The sequence below is a fragment of the Pogona vitticeps genome, chromosome 5 (genome assembly GCF_051106095.1).
Source record: "Pogona vitticeps strain Pit_001003342236 chromosome 5, PviZW2.1, whole genome shotgun sequence".
NCBI lineage: Eukaryota > Metazoa > Chordata > Lepidosauria > Squamata > Agamidae > Pogona > Pogona vitticeps.
The window spans coordinates 129108531-129122479 of record NC_135787.1 but is presented as its reverse complement, the minus strand read 5'-3'; the positions used below and the strand labels follow the sequence as shown (position 1 = coordinate 129122479).

Genomic DNA, 13949 nt, shown 5'->3' with positions numbered 1-13949 from the left:
ACCTGTTTACTTTCAGAGATGAATCTTGCCTGATGTTCACAACCTCATGAGAAAGTTGTGACAGAGAGAGAGAGAGAAAAAAAAGCCCCACCAGGCATGAACATACGATCAAATGCACAAAGAACCTGAATTGCTACAGGGAAGGTAAAAACGTGAAGCGCTCGTAGCCAATTTGGTCTTTGAGTGAAATTCTTCTCCAGCTTTAGAAAACTGGCAGATGATATACCGTAAACTCAATTGCAGGAGGCAGAGGGAAGAGGCCTCCTAAAGAAGGTGAATGAGGGAGGCGGGATGGCCTAGTAAAGAGGCTGAGTGGTGCAGCCCCCCCCCCCTTGAAAAGCCTGCCAAGTGACTGGACAGAAAACTGCCCTTCACAGTCTCATCTGGACCAGCCAGAGCCCCTGCTTGGCCCACAAGTAGGAGCCCTGTGTCATCAAGGGAGTGTAATGATACCCTCCCCTCCAGTAAGGAAAGAGCTGGCATTCTATGTTCAAATGGAAGTCTTCCTGAAAGGTCTCTTGGAATAGTTCCAAGGAATCATAATTTCTACTCTCTGATGGAACTGCTGTGAACAGGATTTTAGGTAAAATTGCAAAAGGATGTTTTGCAGTTACAGCTAGTCTGTGATGCCTATAAGAAAGAGGAAACCTAGCAAACCTCTGATGAACTATTCTGCTCAAGTTCTTATAACTGCAAATGTTGCTATGGTAACTCTACTCTCCTGAATAAATATAAATAATGTTCTAAAATGAAATCAGCAAAGAACATTCATATAATCTTAATCGCTTTTATCAATATATGAAAATGAGCCAAACACCTGAATGAACTTATGTTCCACATGAAAGTTCACAGTGAACATAGATATTTATACTGAGGCTGTTAAAGCCAGTAAGAATTAAATTCTCAGATAGGTGTTCTGAGGAAAATTAGAAATTAATGTTAATAGAGACATAGGGATGCAAGGGGACTCTAAAGACAGTCAGAAAGGAAGAAAAAATATAATTTAAAAAAGTTTTTCTTTCTTTCTTGGTTTTGGAAGGAATGCAGCCTTATGATCTTATCATTTTAGGCTGAATATATCATGCTATAAAACCAATTCCCACTAATATAGAATGACACATCCTCACATTTCCCTCCAAATAAAAATAGACTGTAGTGGAAAAATTACGGGAGAGTCAAAAGGGCCATGCTTTTTTAAAAAAAGATATCTGAAAACAGATTTCCTGTTGTGTTTTTTGAAAAGAATACAAAACCTTGCTTGTGAATGCTAAAGTTATTTGTTAAATAGAGAGTGGGAGAGTCAACTGCAGTGGTGCCTTGACTTCTGAATGTCCCTATTTACGACCATTTTGAGTTACGACCAGCTCCAGCTGCAAAATTTTCCTTCTGCAGTGGTGCCTCGACTTATGAACTTAATCTGTATTGGAATGGTGTTCTTAAGTAGAAACGTTCGTAAGTCGAAGCACCATTTCCCATAGGAATGCATTGAAAACTGATTAATCCGTTCCAGCCGAAGAAAAAAAATCACCAAAACAATAAAAAGAACACAGAAAGTGCTCCGTTGCTGAGTTTTAAGAAGAAGAAAAAAACTCCAAAAATAAACAGCAAAGCCACTAACAACACAGCACAGAAACATACCTGCCCCAGCCAAAACCCACCCAGAACAGTTTTTAAAAGAAAACAGCAGCTTTTCTCCCTGCACACACACGCACACACACGCACACGCACACACACACACACACACACAGAGAGAGAGAGAGAGAGAGAGAGAGAGAGAGAGAGAAACACACACACTCTCTCTCACTCACTCACTCTGAAGCAGGAGGCTCTCCCAAGCCTCTGATGACGATGACACACTCTCTAACTGCCCAAAGTGAAAGAGCTACAGTACAAAGCAGCCTCGTCGCCACCTTCTGTTAGAAATCTGAATTGCCCGCCTTTTTCTCCTGCTTGTTTCTGTTCGTAAGTGGAAGCTCTCTTTGCACATTGAAGCAAAATGTTGCGACCGGAGCTGTTTGTAAATCAAAATGTTCATAAGTAGGGATGTTCGTAAGTTGAGGCACCACTGTACATGCGACCGGAGTTTCCACTTACAAACAGAAAAAGGCAGGGGGGAAAGGTGGGATATTCAAATTTCTAACTGTAGGTGGCGACGGGGCTGCTTCCTTGTAGCTCTTTCACCCCAGCAGTTATAGAATGTGTGTTGGAGGAGGCTTAGGACTGCCTCCTTCTGCTTCTGATTGTGTGTGTGTGTGTGTTTGCAGAGAGGCTTCGGGCTGCCTGGTACGGTAAGGTGCTGTTTCCTGCTTTTTAAAAACTGTTCTGAGTGTTTTTGCAGTGTGATTTTGAGCTGGGGGGAATATGTTTCTGTGCTGTGATGGGTCTTGGGGGATTTGTTTGTATGTTGTTTTCCCCCTCCATTTCCAATGGGTCTTGGGGTTTTTTGTTGTTTTTTGGAGTATTTTTCCCCATTTCTGATGGGTCTTGGGGAGTTTCGTTGTTTTGGATTTTTTCCCCATTTCCAATGGGTCTTGGGGGGTTTGTTTTTTTAGCTTCCCCCATTTCCAATGGGTCTTGGGGGTTTGGTTGCTTTTGGGTTTTTTCCCCCATTTCCAATGCTTGCTTCCCTTGCTTTTTCCTTTGCTTTCTTTGCATTTCTGACCTGCTCCCTTTGTCTCTGTGCATTTCCGATCTGCTCTGTTTTTTTCTGTGCATTTCCAATGGGTCTTGCACACTTGATTGCTTTTCTTCCCCCTCCCCCTTCTGCCGGAAGGGATTAATTGCGTTTCCAATGAGTCTTGTAATGATTTTTTTCCCCCGGTGATTTTTTTTCTGTCTGAAATGGATAAATTGCATTTCAATGCATTCCTATGGGAAATGGTGCTTCAACTTACGACCATTTCAAGTTATGTCCATCTTCTGGAACAGATTATGGTCATAGGTCGAGGCACCACTGTAAGTGGTTAAATTGCACTGCTATACATTGATTTAGACTTGTTAGATGCTTTAACCAAAATCCATGTAACTCATCTGGAGAGTGGGAAAAGCTGTACTGGGATACATTCTAAAAAATGATAGAATGATTTCAATAAGAATCCAAGGCAGACCTTTTAACATCACAGTAATCCAATTTTATGCACCTCTGCTGAAGAGGCTGAAATTGACCAATTCTATGAAGACTTACAACACCTTCTAGAACTGACATCAGAGAAAGATGTTCTTGTCATTATCGGGGGCTGCAATGCTAAAGTAGGGAGTCAAGAGATAAGTAGGGAGTCAAGAGATAAAAGGAATAACAGGTACGTTTGGCCTTGGAGTTCAAAACGAAGCAAGGCAAAGGCTAATAGACTTTTGTCGAGAGAACAAGCTGGTCATCACAAACACTCTTTTCCAACAACACAAGAGGTGACTCTACACATCGATATCACCAGATGGGCAATACTGAAATCAGATTATGTTCTCTGCAGCCAAAGATGGAGAAGCTCTATACAGTCAGCAAAAACAAGACCTGGAGCTGATTGTGGCTCTGACCATCAGCTTCTTATAGCAAAAGTAAAGATTAAACTGAAGAAAGTAGGAAAAACCACTGGGCTAGTCAGGTATAATCTAAACCAAATCCCTTATGAATACACAGTGGAAGTGAAGAACAGATTTAAGTAACTAGATATGATAGACAGAGTGCCTGAAGAACTATGGATGGAGGCCTGTAACATTGTACAGGAGGCAGCAACAAAACCATCCCAAAGAAAAGGAAATGCAAGAAAGCAAAGTGGCTGCCCAATTAGGCCTTACAAATAGCAGAGAAGAGAAGGGAAACAAAATGCAAGGGAGATAGGGAAAGTTACAGAAAACTGAATTCAGATTTCCAAAGAATAGCAAGGAGAGAAAAGAGGGCCTTCTTAAATGAACAGTGCAAACAAATAGAGGAAAATAACAGAAAGGGAAAAACCAGAGATCTGTTCAAGAAAATTGGAGATGTTAAAGGAACCTTTTGTGCAAAGATAGACATGATAAAGGGCAAAATGGTAGGGACCTAACAGAAGCAGAAGACATCCAGAAGAGATGGCAGGAATACACAGAGCAATTATACCAGAAAGATCTGGATATCACGGACAACCCAGATAGTGTGGTTGCTGACCTTGAGCCAGATATCCTGGAGAGTGAAGTCAAGTGGGCCTTAGAAAGCATGGCTAACAACAAGGCAAGTGAAAGTGATGGCATTCCAGTGGAACTATTTAAAATCTTAAAAGATGACGCTGTTAAGGTGCTACATCCAATATGCCAGCAAGTTTGGAAAACTCAGCAGTGGCCAGAGGATTGAAAAAGATCAGTCTACATCCCAATCCCAAAGAACGGCAGTGCCAAAGAATGCTCCAACTACCATACAATTGAACTAATTTCACACGCTAGCAAGGTTATGCTCAAAATCCTCCAAGGTAGGCTTCTGCAGTATGTGGACCGAGAACTCCCAGAAGTACAAGCTGGATTTCAAAGGGGCAGAGGAACTAGAGACCAAATTGCTAACATGCACTGGATTATGGAGAAAGCCAGAGAGTTCCAGAAAAACATCTACTTCTGCTTCATTAACTATGCAAAAGCCTTTGTGTCAACCACCTTATCTATCTCCTGAGAAATCTATATGTGGGACAAGAAGCAACAGTTAGAACTTGATATGGAACAACTGATTGGTTCAAAATTGGGAAAGGATTACGACAAGGCTGTATATTGTCCCCCTGCTTATATGCAGAATACATCATGCGAAAGGCAAGACTGGATGAATCCCAGGCTGGAATTAAGACTGCTGGTAGAAACATCAACGTCAGATATTCAGATGATACCACTCTGATGGCAGAAAGTGAGGAGGACTTAAAGAACCTCTTAATGAGGGTGAACATGGAGAACACAATAATGGTCTGTAGCTCAACATCAAAAAAACTAAAATCATGGCCACTGGTCCCATCACCTTTTGGCAAATAGAAGGGGAATATATGGAGGCAATGAAAGATTTTACTTTCTTGGGCTCCGTGATCACTGCAGATGGTGATACCAGCCATGAAATTGAAAGACGCCTGCTTCTTGGGAGGAAAGCAATGACAAACCTAGACAGCATCTTAAAAAGCAGAGACATCATCTTGCCAACAAAAGTCTGCATAGTCAAAGCTATGGTTATTCCAGAAGCGATGTATGGAAGTGAGAGCTGGATGATAAAGAAGGCTGACCACCGAAGAATTGATGCTTCAGAATCTTGGTGCTGGAGGAGACTCTTGAGAGTCCCCTGGACTGCAAAGAGAACAAACCTATCCATTTTGAAGGAAATCAAACCCTGAGGCTGATGCTCCAATACTTTGGCCATCTCATGAGAAGAGAAGACTCCCTGGAAAAGATCCTGATGTTGGGAAACTGTGAGGGCAAGAGGAGAAGGAGATGACAGAGGATGAGATGGTTGGACAGTGTCATCGAAGCTACCAACATGAGCCTGACCAAACTCTGGGAGGCAGTGGAAGATGGCAGGGCTGGCATGCTCTGGTCCATGGGGTCACAAAGAGTCGGACACGACTTAATGACTAAACAACAACAAAAATGTTTGGGATTAGTAAAAACATTCAGAGGTTCCTCAAAAAAAAAATACATGGAAAAATGGAAAACCGTCTTAATGGCCCATTGTGAACAATTTTAAAAGAAATTAAACAGCTGGAAAAATAAACCACTACATGGACAGCACCTAATAAATATTGATAGAAAGCATGATCATTATTCAACATGGGCATGGCTAAAACTGGGGACCCTTAAGAAGGAAACCAAAGGCTTGACTTTTTCCTGCACAAGAACAATCACTCCAAACCAACGTGATAAAAGCTAAGATCCAAGGAATTAGTGCTAACAGCAAATGTTGACTCTGCCAAGAAAAAATTAAACTATGTCACACCTCATATGCAAATGTCCAAAGATTGCACAAACAGATCACAAAATTAGACATGATAGGGTGGTAAAATTAGTGCACTGGTCATTATGTTAAAAATTATAACTTGCTAGCCTCCAAAAACCCATGGGAACATCAGGTAGAGAAGGTGTCAGAAAATGAGGAAGTCAAGATCTTGTGGGATTTCCGGATCGAGACGGATAGACACCTTGAACATAGTACACTAGACATAGTGGTAATAGAATGAAGAAATTTCTGGATCATTGACATTGCAATTCTGGGGAATGCCAGAGTTGAAAATAAAGAACTGGAAAAACTAACAAAGTACAGAGACCTGGCAATTGAAACATCTCACTTCTGGAAGAAACACACTTCTGTGTTCCCCGTAGTCATTGGGGCTTTGGGGACAATATCAAGAAATTTGACACAGTACTATAAGCAGTTGCAGATCTCAGAAATCACCATCAGAGCTACAAAAATGGCAATATTAGGAACAGCATATATACTGTGCTGATATTTAACAGATACTTAGGTTTTTGGTTAAAACTTGTATCTGTTATATAATATCAATCAATGTTTTTTATAATTCTGACTGTGCCTGGTGTTTTTGAATGATGATGATGATGATGATCCCATCAAGTCAATTCTGACTTATAGCAACCTTCTTAGCTAGTGATTACTCAGAAGTGGTTAACCATTCCCTTCTTCTGTGGGGTACCTTGGACCATACAGCTTGCCCAAGGCTACACAGACTGGGAGGCACAGTGGGGAACTGTACTCCCAGCTTCTCACTCTGCAGCCAAATACTGAACTCACTGAATTATCCAACCCCTAAAAGTCATTATGACTTTTTTGTCATCATCTAGTGATTGGATTTGTTATTTTCCTATACTGAACTAAGCTGCATGACCCAATCGCCTCCTCCAGCACCACTGGTAGGCTCTCTTCAGGCAGGGGACAAGGCGGCGATGTGAGCTGGAGGTGAGCCCCAGCAGTGGTGCTGGAGGAGGCGATCGGACAGCGGAGGCAGCTGTTAATGGGCAGCCATGAGAGACGGCTGAATGCGGCTGCTCCTTCTCCTCCACCTCCTTCCGTGTATAAAACAACCTTCAATTTTTCCTCTAATTATTTTAGGAAAAAAATGTTCTATACACGGAAAAATACGGTAATGTAGGTTGCAAGTTGGTTTTACAAGAATTTAGTGAACCGAAGATCTGCATTTTTCCTATGGATGTGATTGTAGTTATTCCTCTTTTGTCTTTCAGGTACTGTAAAGTGAAACCTCCTTCAATCTATTGACAAAGCTATTGGTGAGGCAGTGCTGTCTGTCCAGCCCAGGAACTGGCTGAGTGAAGAAAGTTCAGCAACAGGTGAGAGGAGAAGTAGGCACTGGAGGAATACCTCTCTTCTTCCTCTCATAATCATTTTTGAACCTTTTATGTATTTTGGCCACATGGTTTGTTTTGTGAATTATTTGTATATTTTTGAACTGTATTTTGTATGTTTTAGCCATGGATATGTTTTGTGGGCTGGTCACCTGACCGTAATAAATAAATAGATAGATAGATAGATAGATAGATAGATAGATAGATAGATAGATAGATAGATAGATAGATAGATAGATAGACAGACAGACAGACAGACAGACAGACAGACAGACAGACAGACAGACAGACAGACAGACAGACAGACAGACAGACAGACAGACAGACAGACAGACAGACAGACAGATAGATAGATAGATAGATAGATAGATAGATAGATAGATAGATAGATAGATAGATAGATAGATAGATAGATAGATAGATAGATAGATAGATAGATAGATAGATAGTCCCATGTATGGGCCACATATGAACCCTGCCTTTACTGCACCCCTGCAAGCATGCCACTGAGGTACTACCAATTTGTCCCCATCCTCCAACCTCTTCCTACACAGGGTGAACGAGAACAGTTGTCCCTGTGTACCCTGTTTCCCATTAGAAAGTTTAACCAGACATAAGAAATCGAATCAGCTGCCCCATAAAGATTGTATGTTGGTTATTTCAGGCACAGTTTTTTGTTTTTGTTCTAAAAGAGACACTTTGAAACTTCAGGTTTTTCTGTTCTCACTTGAAGGTCTAGTCAAGTTATAAGGCTGAATAGAAATGACAGACTGAAAGGGTTAACTTAAGGAGAGAACTGGGACATGTTTTCCTCTCAAGATCTGGTAGAAACTGGTAGAAATCTGTCAGCAAGGGGTCTGTGATTAGGGTTGCCGTATCACCTAATTTACTGGTCACCCGTCCCAGATTACAGAGCCAGAAAAGGTTACGGGTAGGGCCTACAATTTCCAGAATCTTCCAGCCAAAAAAAGTAATTTTTCTAAACTTTGAATAAATAATATCAATATCTAAAAGTGGGTCTTTGTTGAGAGGTTGTTAATGAGGAAAATCGAGAGGTCTGATAGGGCTGGGTGTCCATATTTGGTCTGGAGGTTTCTTTCCTCTGTTCCAAGGTATCTCAGAGACAACAACGTTGGCTGCTTGACTTCGTCCACACCACCATTTTAAGATTTTATTGGCCAAGACTGGCTTTATTAGCCATGGTCCATGGAATGCAAAATAGAAATGTTTTATATATGCCTGCTAAAGGTTCATGGGACAAAAGTCTGGCGGCTACAAATTTGACTTTGAATTTGGGTCCACCAGACTAGAGTATACATGTTTATTCAATAGTACAAGTGTGCAGTGCAACAGCTAAATACAACGCCTTGCAGACATAGGTAGCACTCGTTAAAATCTCCCATCAATATTTACCCATTTTTCTAAATATTTGGAACAATACCACAAAGCTACATAATGCTTTAGCAAATATCCATTATCTATATCTATACTTCCTATACTCAGTTAAATGTCTATAGAAATCTTTTTTTGAACCACCAGTCTGGAATAATCTATAAATGAGAGATAATACAAACATCTGAAAATGTTTCAGTTTCCTTACTCTGGAAAAAGTGAAGCCCAGCCAGGAATGAATCCAGGATCTCTAGTAAACCACAACAGGGCCATTAGAAAGAAAAGGACAAGAGTGATGATTTCTGGGTAGCTGTAAGAGAAGCAGAGTGTTTTGTGTTACCATAACCCTTTGAAGCTCTTCGCTTTGACATCACAGTTACATTTCCCCTGTGGGTTTAGCCCTCTGCCTTACCTTATTGGTCCAAGTTTCTGGTATTCTGCCTTAATCACCTGCGCTGAAGCTTGTTCTCTGGCTGATTTTGCCTTCCCACATTGAAACATGCCTTTGAAACTGAAAGGAACATGGATACTAATATGAGAATTAAAAGTAAAGGTCCATAGGTTATATTAAAAGCTTTCCTTTCCTCTAGGTGGAAACCAAAGAACTACTTGAATACTTAAAACTCACTAGGTGGACATTTTTAACTTTGCCCCTTTGAACAGGAGACCCCTGCCTCCTTCTCCATTTTGTATCCAAAATCGTTTCAGAAATCCCCTTCCATTTCAAAAAATTAACATGACATGTGGGCATCTGTTTTGAAAAATACATAATTCAAAGCAGATGTCTTGTTTAGAATAAAGGTTTCTCTTTGAGGCCAAGGATAGCTCTATCTCTGTCCCTCCACTTGAGTTAGAGGCTTAAGCCTTATCAGTTTACAGCAGGTATTGGCTATTGTAGTGGGAATATTTCAGCTGAGGGGGGCGGATGGACAAAGATCTTTTATAATCAGACAAGCAGATATTAGTATTATGAGTGTGCTGAATCAGTGAGTACCATGTGCAGAAGTCCAGAGTGATTCACCCAAGTGCTCCCATCCTAATCCCAAATGCAAATACTTTGGAATACATTAGGTTAATTTTAAGTGTACAGTCTTTAATTCTTTTCTAAGTATTCCCATATTGGTTGTTGTGGGGTTTTTGGGCTCTTAGGCCGTGTTCTGAAGGTTGTTCTTCCTAATGTTTTGCCAGTCTCTGTGGCCGGCATCTTCAGAGGACAGCACAGAGGACAGAGTGCTGTCCTCTGAAGATGCTGGCCACAGAGATTGGTGAAATGTTAGGAAGAACAACCTTCAGAACACGGCCCAAGAGCCCGAAAAACCCACAACAACCATTAGATCCCCGCCGTTTACTGGAAGTAAACACTACATGAATGGTGCCACCTTCTCTGTAGCGACTGCTGATGGAATTTTTATAAGTGTAATCATCCATTCTCATTTTAAAGTGATCCAGTATAATAATCTACATAAACTTCTACCACAATCTGGGAAGTAACAAATAATTTTTAATGTAATTAATTCCCTTCTAATAACTCAGGCCTAATTAAGATATGCTTGATTGTAACTTCAAAAGGAGACAATTTTCTTTCTCACTACATGGAAATGTTTAAATAAATTTTATACTACAGAAGTGTGGCCTCATTAAATCATGGAGGAGAAATACCTCATGGTTCAAGAACAGGCTCAAGGTGTGCCTTGTGCTGCTGTCTCTCCTGCTCTGCTGTGGTTGTTGAGGGGACTATATGATAGAGACGATGTGCTTTATTCTTTAGCATATTTTTTTAAAAAAAGAAAAAAGGAGAAAGAGGCTATTGTAGTTACTTTTGAAAACTTAGTAACTAGTGTTCCTTTAAAAAATCCTGCAACTATAATGGTGACTACCTTTTGGGATCTGAATTACAATGATCACTAATTATTTTTGCAAAGTAATTTCACAAGCCCTGGTTCTGAATAATTCATTTGTAGCTGAATTGACTCATCAAGCATTTTATAACTAACTCCTATGCATGCCCTGATGGAAGAGGCTTACTTGGGTGTTACATCTGCTTCTATGGACCCCAAGATGTCCAGAAACTGAGATGTCAGAAGAGCCATAATGTGTCCTCAGTTTCTGAATGTCTATTTGAAATAGTATAGTACTCATCAGCTGACTCCAAATCTCAGTTCTTTTCATTGTATCCTTTGGTCCAAGAAAGCGGGGTGACTTACCCTCAAAATTCAAGGTGCCCAGCTCACAGACCACAGGTTGCCTATGGTCATCCTCCCCTCTTGTGCCTCTTCTTTAGTTCCTTCTGCAATTACTGCTTCCTTGTCCAGTTAACATAGTCTATTATCTTTTCCTTTCTTGATCTATCCACCTACTTGCTTTCATAGACCTCTGACACCCATAATGGTATACCTTACTGCAAATAATCCAAAATCATCCAAATGGTGTATTATGTGCCACCAAACTGGAACCAACTTATAACATCCCTAATAGGGCTTTCAAAGTAAATGAAATATTTAAGGGGTTGTTTACCAGATCCACTTGGACCTCAAGGTTCTCCAAGCCCTTGTCTGTCACTCTTTCCATGACACCATACTGGGTATTCATGTGGAAATACATAAGCACTTTTCCCAACTCCATGTGGCACATTTCTCTGTTTTCATGAGCCTCTCTTGGACTCTAAACTCCTTGTGTATGGACCTGTCATACTTGCCCTTTGTATAAATAACATCACAATAAAAATACTTACTCAAACCCCAGGAAAAGCCACTGGAGCCAAATCCAGGAAAGGAACAAAATAATAAGAGTAATGGGGATGCAAAGAATAAACCAGGATCCAAAATTGATGCACTGGCAATCTGGGTACCGTCTGTATAAAAATGAAAATGACACTTCAAGTTATGACAATGATGTTGTACATGAAAAGCAAGATAACCATTAAGCCAAAGTTTTATCTAAAGATTGTATTTTCTCTTGTGTACATGCTTTTGTTATTACAGTATATTTGATCTTACTTTTTTATTGCATTGTTGTGATCAGAAATATGGGTAGTTACTTTCAATAAAGCACATGTATTAGACAGCTGGGGTATAAATACTGATATGCATAAACAAGTACCAAAACACTGGCCTTAAGACATTGGCTTCCTTCTTTCAATGCTTTGCTGAATCTTGTTTCCCCTCTTTAGTTTTACTTGTCTTATAGATGGAAGGAAAAACATTATCGCTGTAGGCATCTAGGAAATAGTTTGTCTATGTGTGAAGGAAGGAGGTGGTGGCTCCTCCATGTTTTCGCAGTCATACTTAAAAAAGATGGCTTTGTTCTCTGTTGCCTGTTCATATTATATTACATGTTGGAAGTGGTCATAGGATCTATAATATGGAAAGGATTTGGTGGATGAACCAGCCTTTTAAAAGAGGCAACACTAGGATGAAATTGTCATGACCTTTCAAAACAACCAATAATTCTGGCCCTAGGACTCCCAAGTATTGCAGTTCCTGTTTGCTAAAATATCAGCTTAATATATGTCTGACTCTTCAAGATAAAAAGTTTGATTGATCTATGTATTTCAAACACAATAGAAGCTTAAATAACTATAATCATTGCATTGATATAAAATATAATACATTTGTGGTACTATTTAGGAGTGTATTGTATTAGATTTGTACTTAGGTTTCTGAATGTCATCCTTGCAAGAAATTCTGAAACAACCAGGATGAAATTGCCTATTTACATGGTAATTAATCGATCTTTAAAAACGTCATTAAACCAATTCAATTATGTATAATAGGCTAAGTTCTGCTCCCACTTAAATCACTAATTGAGCGAAAGTAATTGAACAATAGTATTCAACTGATGTGGCTTGCTGTTGCAGAGTTTTCATAGCAATCTCAATCCTATCTCTGCAAAAGAACAAAACACTTCATAATTAAGTAATTGTTATCCCAACTATAATTGTGGGTTGTTGATAAAGGAATTTGAAGCTGATAGATACCTCTACTCATATTGCAACAATACCTCTATGTTACAGGCATTCATAGGATTAGACTGTTGCTCATTTAGGTTTTTTTTTCCTTATCATCAAAGCTGATGAAAAAGAATGTGATCAGGTACACATGTGAAGGAAGAAGTTTTACAAAATAGTTAGATTGTGCATGGCTCCCTATAAAACACTGGGTAAAGTAGTAGAAACTGGTCTCAAAATCATGGAAACTGTGTGATTGTCAGCAAAAGAATATTTACAAGTAATTAGTTTCAGGGCAGTCACAATTCTAAAGCAAGCTGTCACCGTCTCTTGCAAGTCTCTCACCCTCCCTTGCTGTGTGACATACCATCTTCTGAGGCAGGGACATAAGAGGCGATGCCTCTGGGAATGTTCCTTTAGGGAGCAAGCACAGACTTTGTCAGACTTGTGCACGGCAAGCTCCCTTGTATGACGCAGCCTCCTCTGCATTGTAATAACCTGAATTTCCCAGTCAGAAAGTCAGACACGGATCAATAGCTTAACAAACACAGGGATTTTTATATACAGTATAATGAGAACAGGTTTTCATTGGGATAAAAAAAGAGAGAGAAAGGAAGCTTTCTTTGATCGTGTTTAACTTTGCTGTGAGAAGGTTTTCAGGTTTGATTTCAAAACATGTAAAACTGTATCTTTTACTGGACAAGTTTTATTGGACAAGAAATAGAAAAGGTCTGGCTTGCATTAGGTCTTTTTTCAGGGCTGTGTGCTGGTGGAGATGGGGAGCCTTAGAGCCTGCCTTCCTATCTTGGACGGGGATGCCTCAGCTGAGGGGCTCAGAAGAAGAATGTCATGTTCCACCATGGATCCTAGGCCAAGGGTTGCCTTATCTCATTTTCCAAAACACCCAGTGTTTTCTCCAGTGACAACAAGGAGAAAAATAAACAGATCTTTCTTTATTCGTATCAGAGCATTGCCCAGTTTAAAATTATGGGCCTATATGAAATATAAAATTCAGACAAGTTTACAATGTTAAAGTGATTAGAGTTTATTTTTAAAAAAACAGAACTGGGCTACTTCAATAGTTTTATCATGGCCATTTATTAGATCTTTTTTAGTACACATGATAGGACATAAATTGCATGCACATCAGTGCTGCATTGATTGGTTTTCTCTTCATTCACTGAAAATTTGTCCTATGTCTAAGTATACATAGCTATTCATTGATCTTCCTACTACAGTATATCCATTTTACTTGATTATTCTTTGATCTTCATACTTCACTTCAGAGTCTAAGTGACTTCCAGAT

At 39.8% G+C, this 13949-nt stretch overlaps 1 protein-coding gene across 4 annotated transcripts in view; it reads right to left on the bottom strand.

Moving 5' to 3' along the window:
- SLC13A1 (solute carrier family 13 member 1) overlaps window positions 1-13949 on the bottom strand; it is an 82491-nt gene that overhangs the window by 17553 nt on the left and 50989 nt on the right. For all 4 annotated transcript variants that reach the window (XR_013536972.1, XM_020803093.3, XM_020803094.3 and 1 more), the window contains exons 8-10: window positions 11429-11548; window positions 9110-9208; window positions 8906-9007 (exon numbers count right to left, since the gene is read on the bottom strand). Coding sequence is in view for 3 of the 4 variants with exons in the window: in XM_020803093.3 (XP_020658752.3) it covers window positions 8906-9007; window positions 9110-9208; window positions 11429-11548 (321 nt within the window). In the remaining variant the exon portion in view is untranslated. The remainder of the gene's footprint in view (window positions 1-8905; window positions 9008-9109; window positions 9209-11428; window positions 11549-13949) is intronic.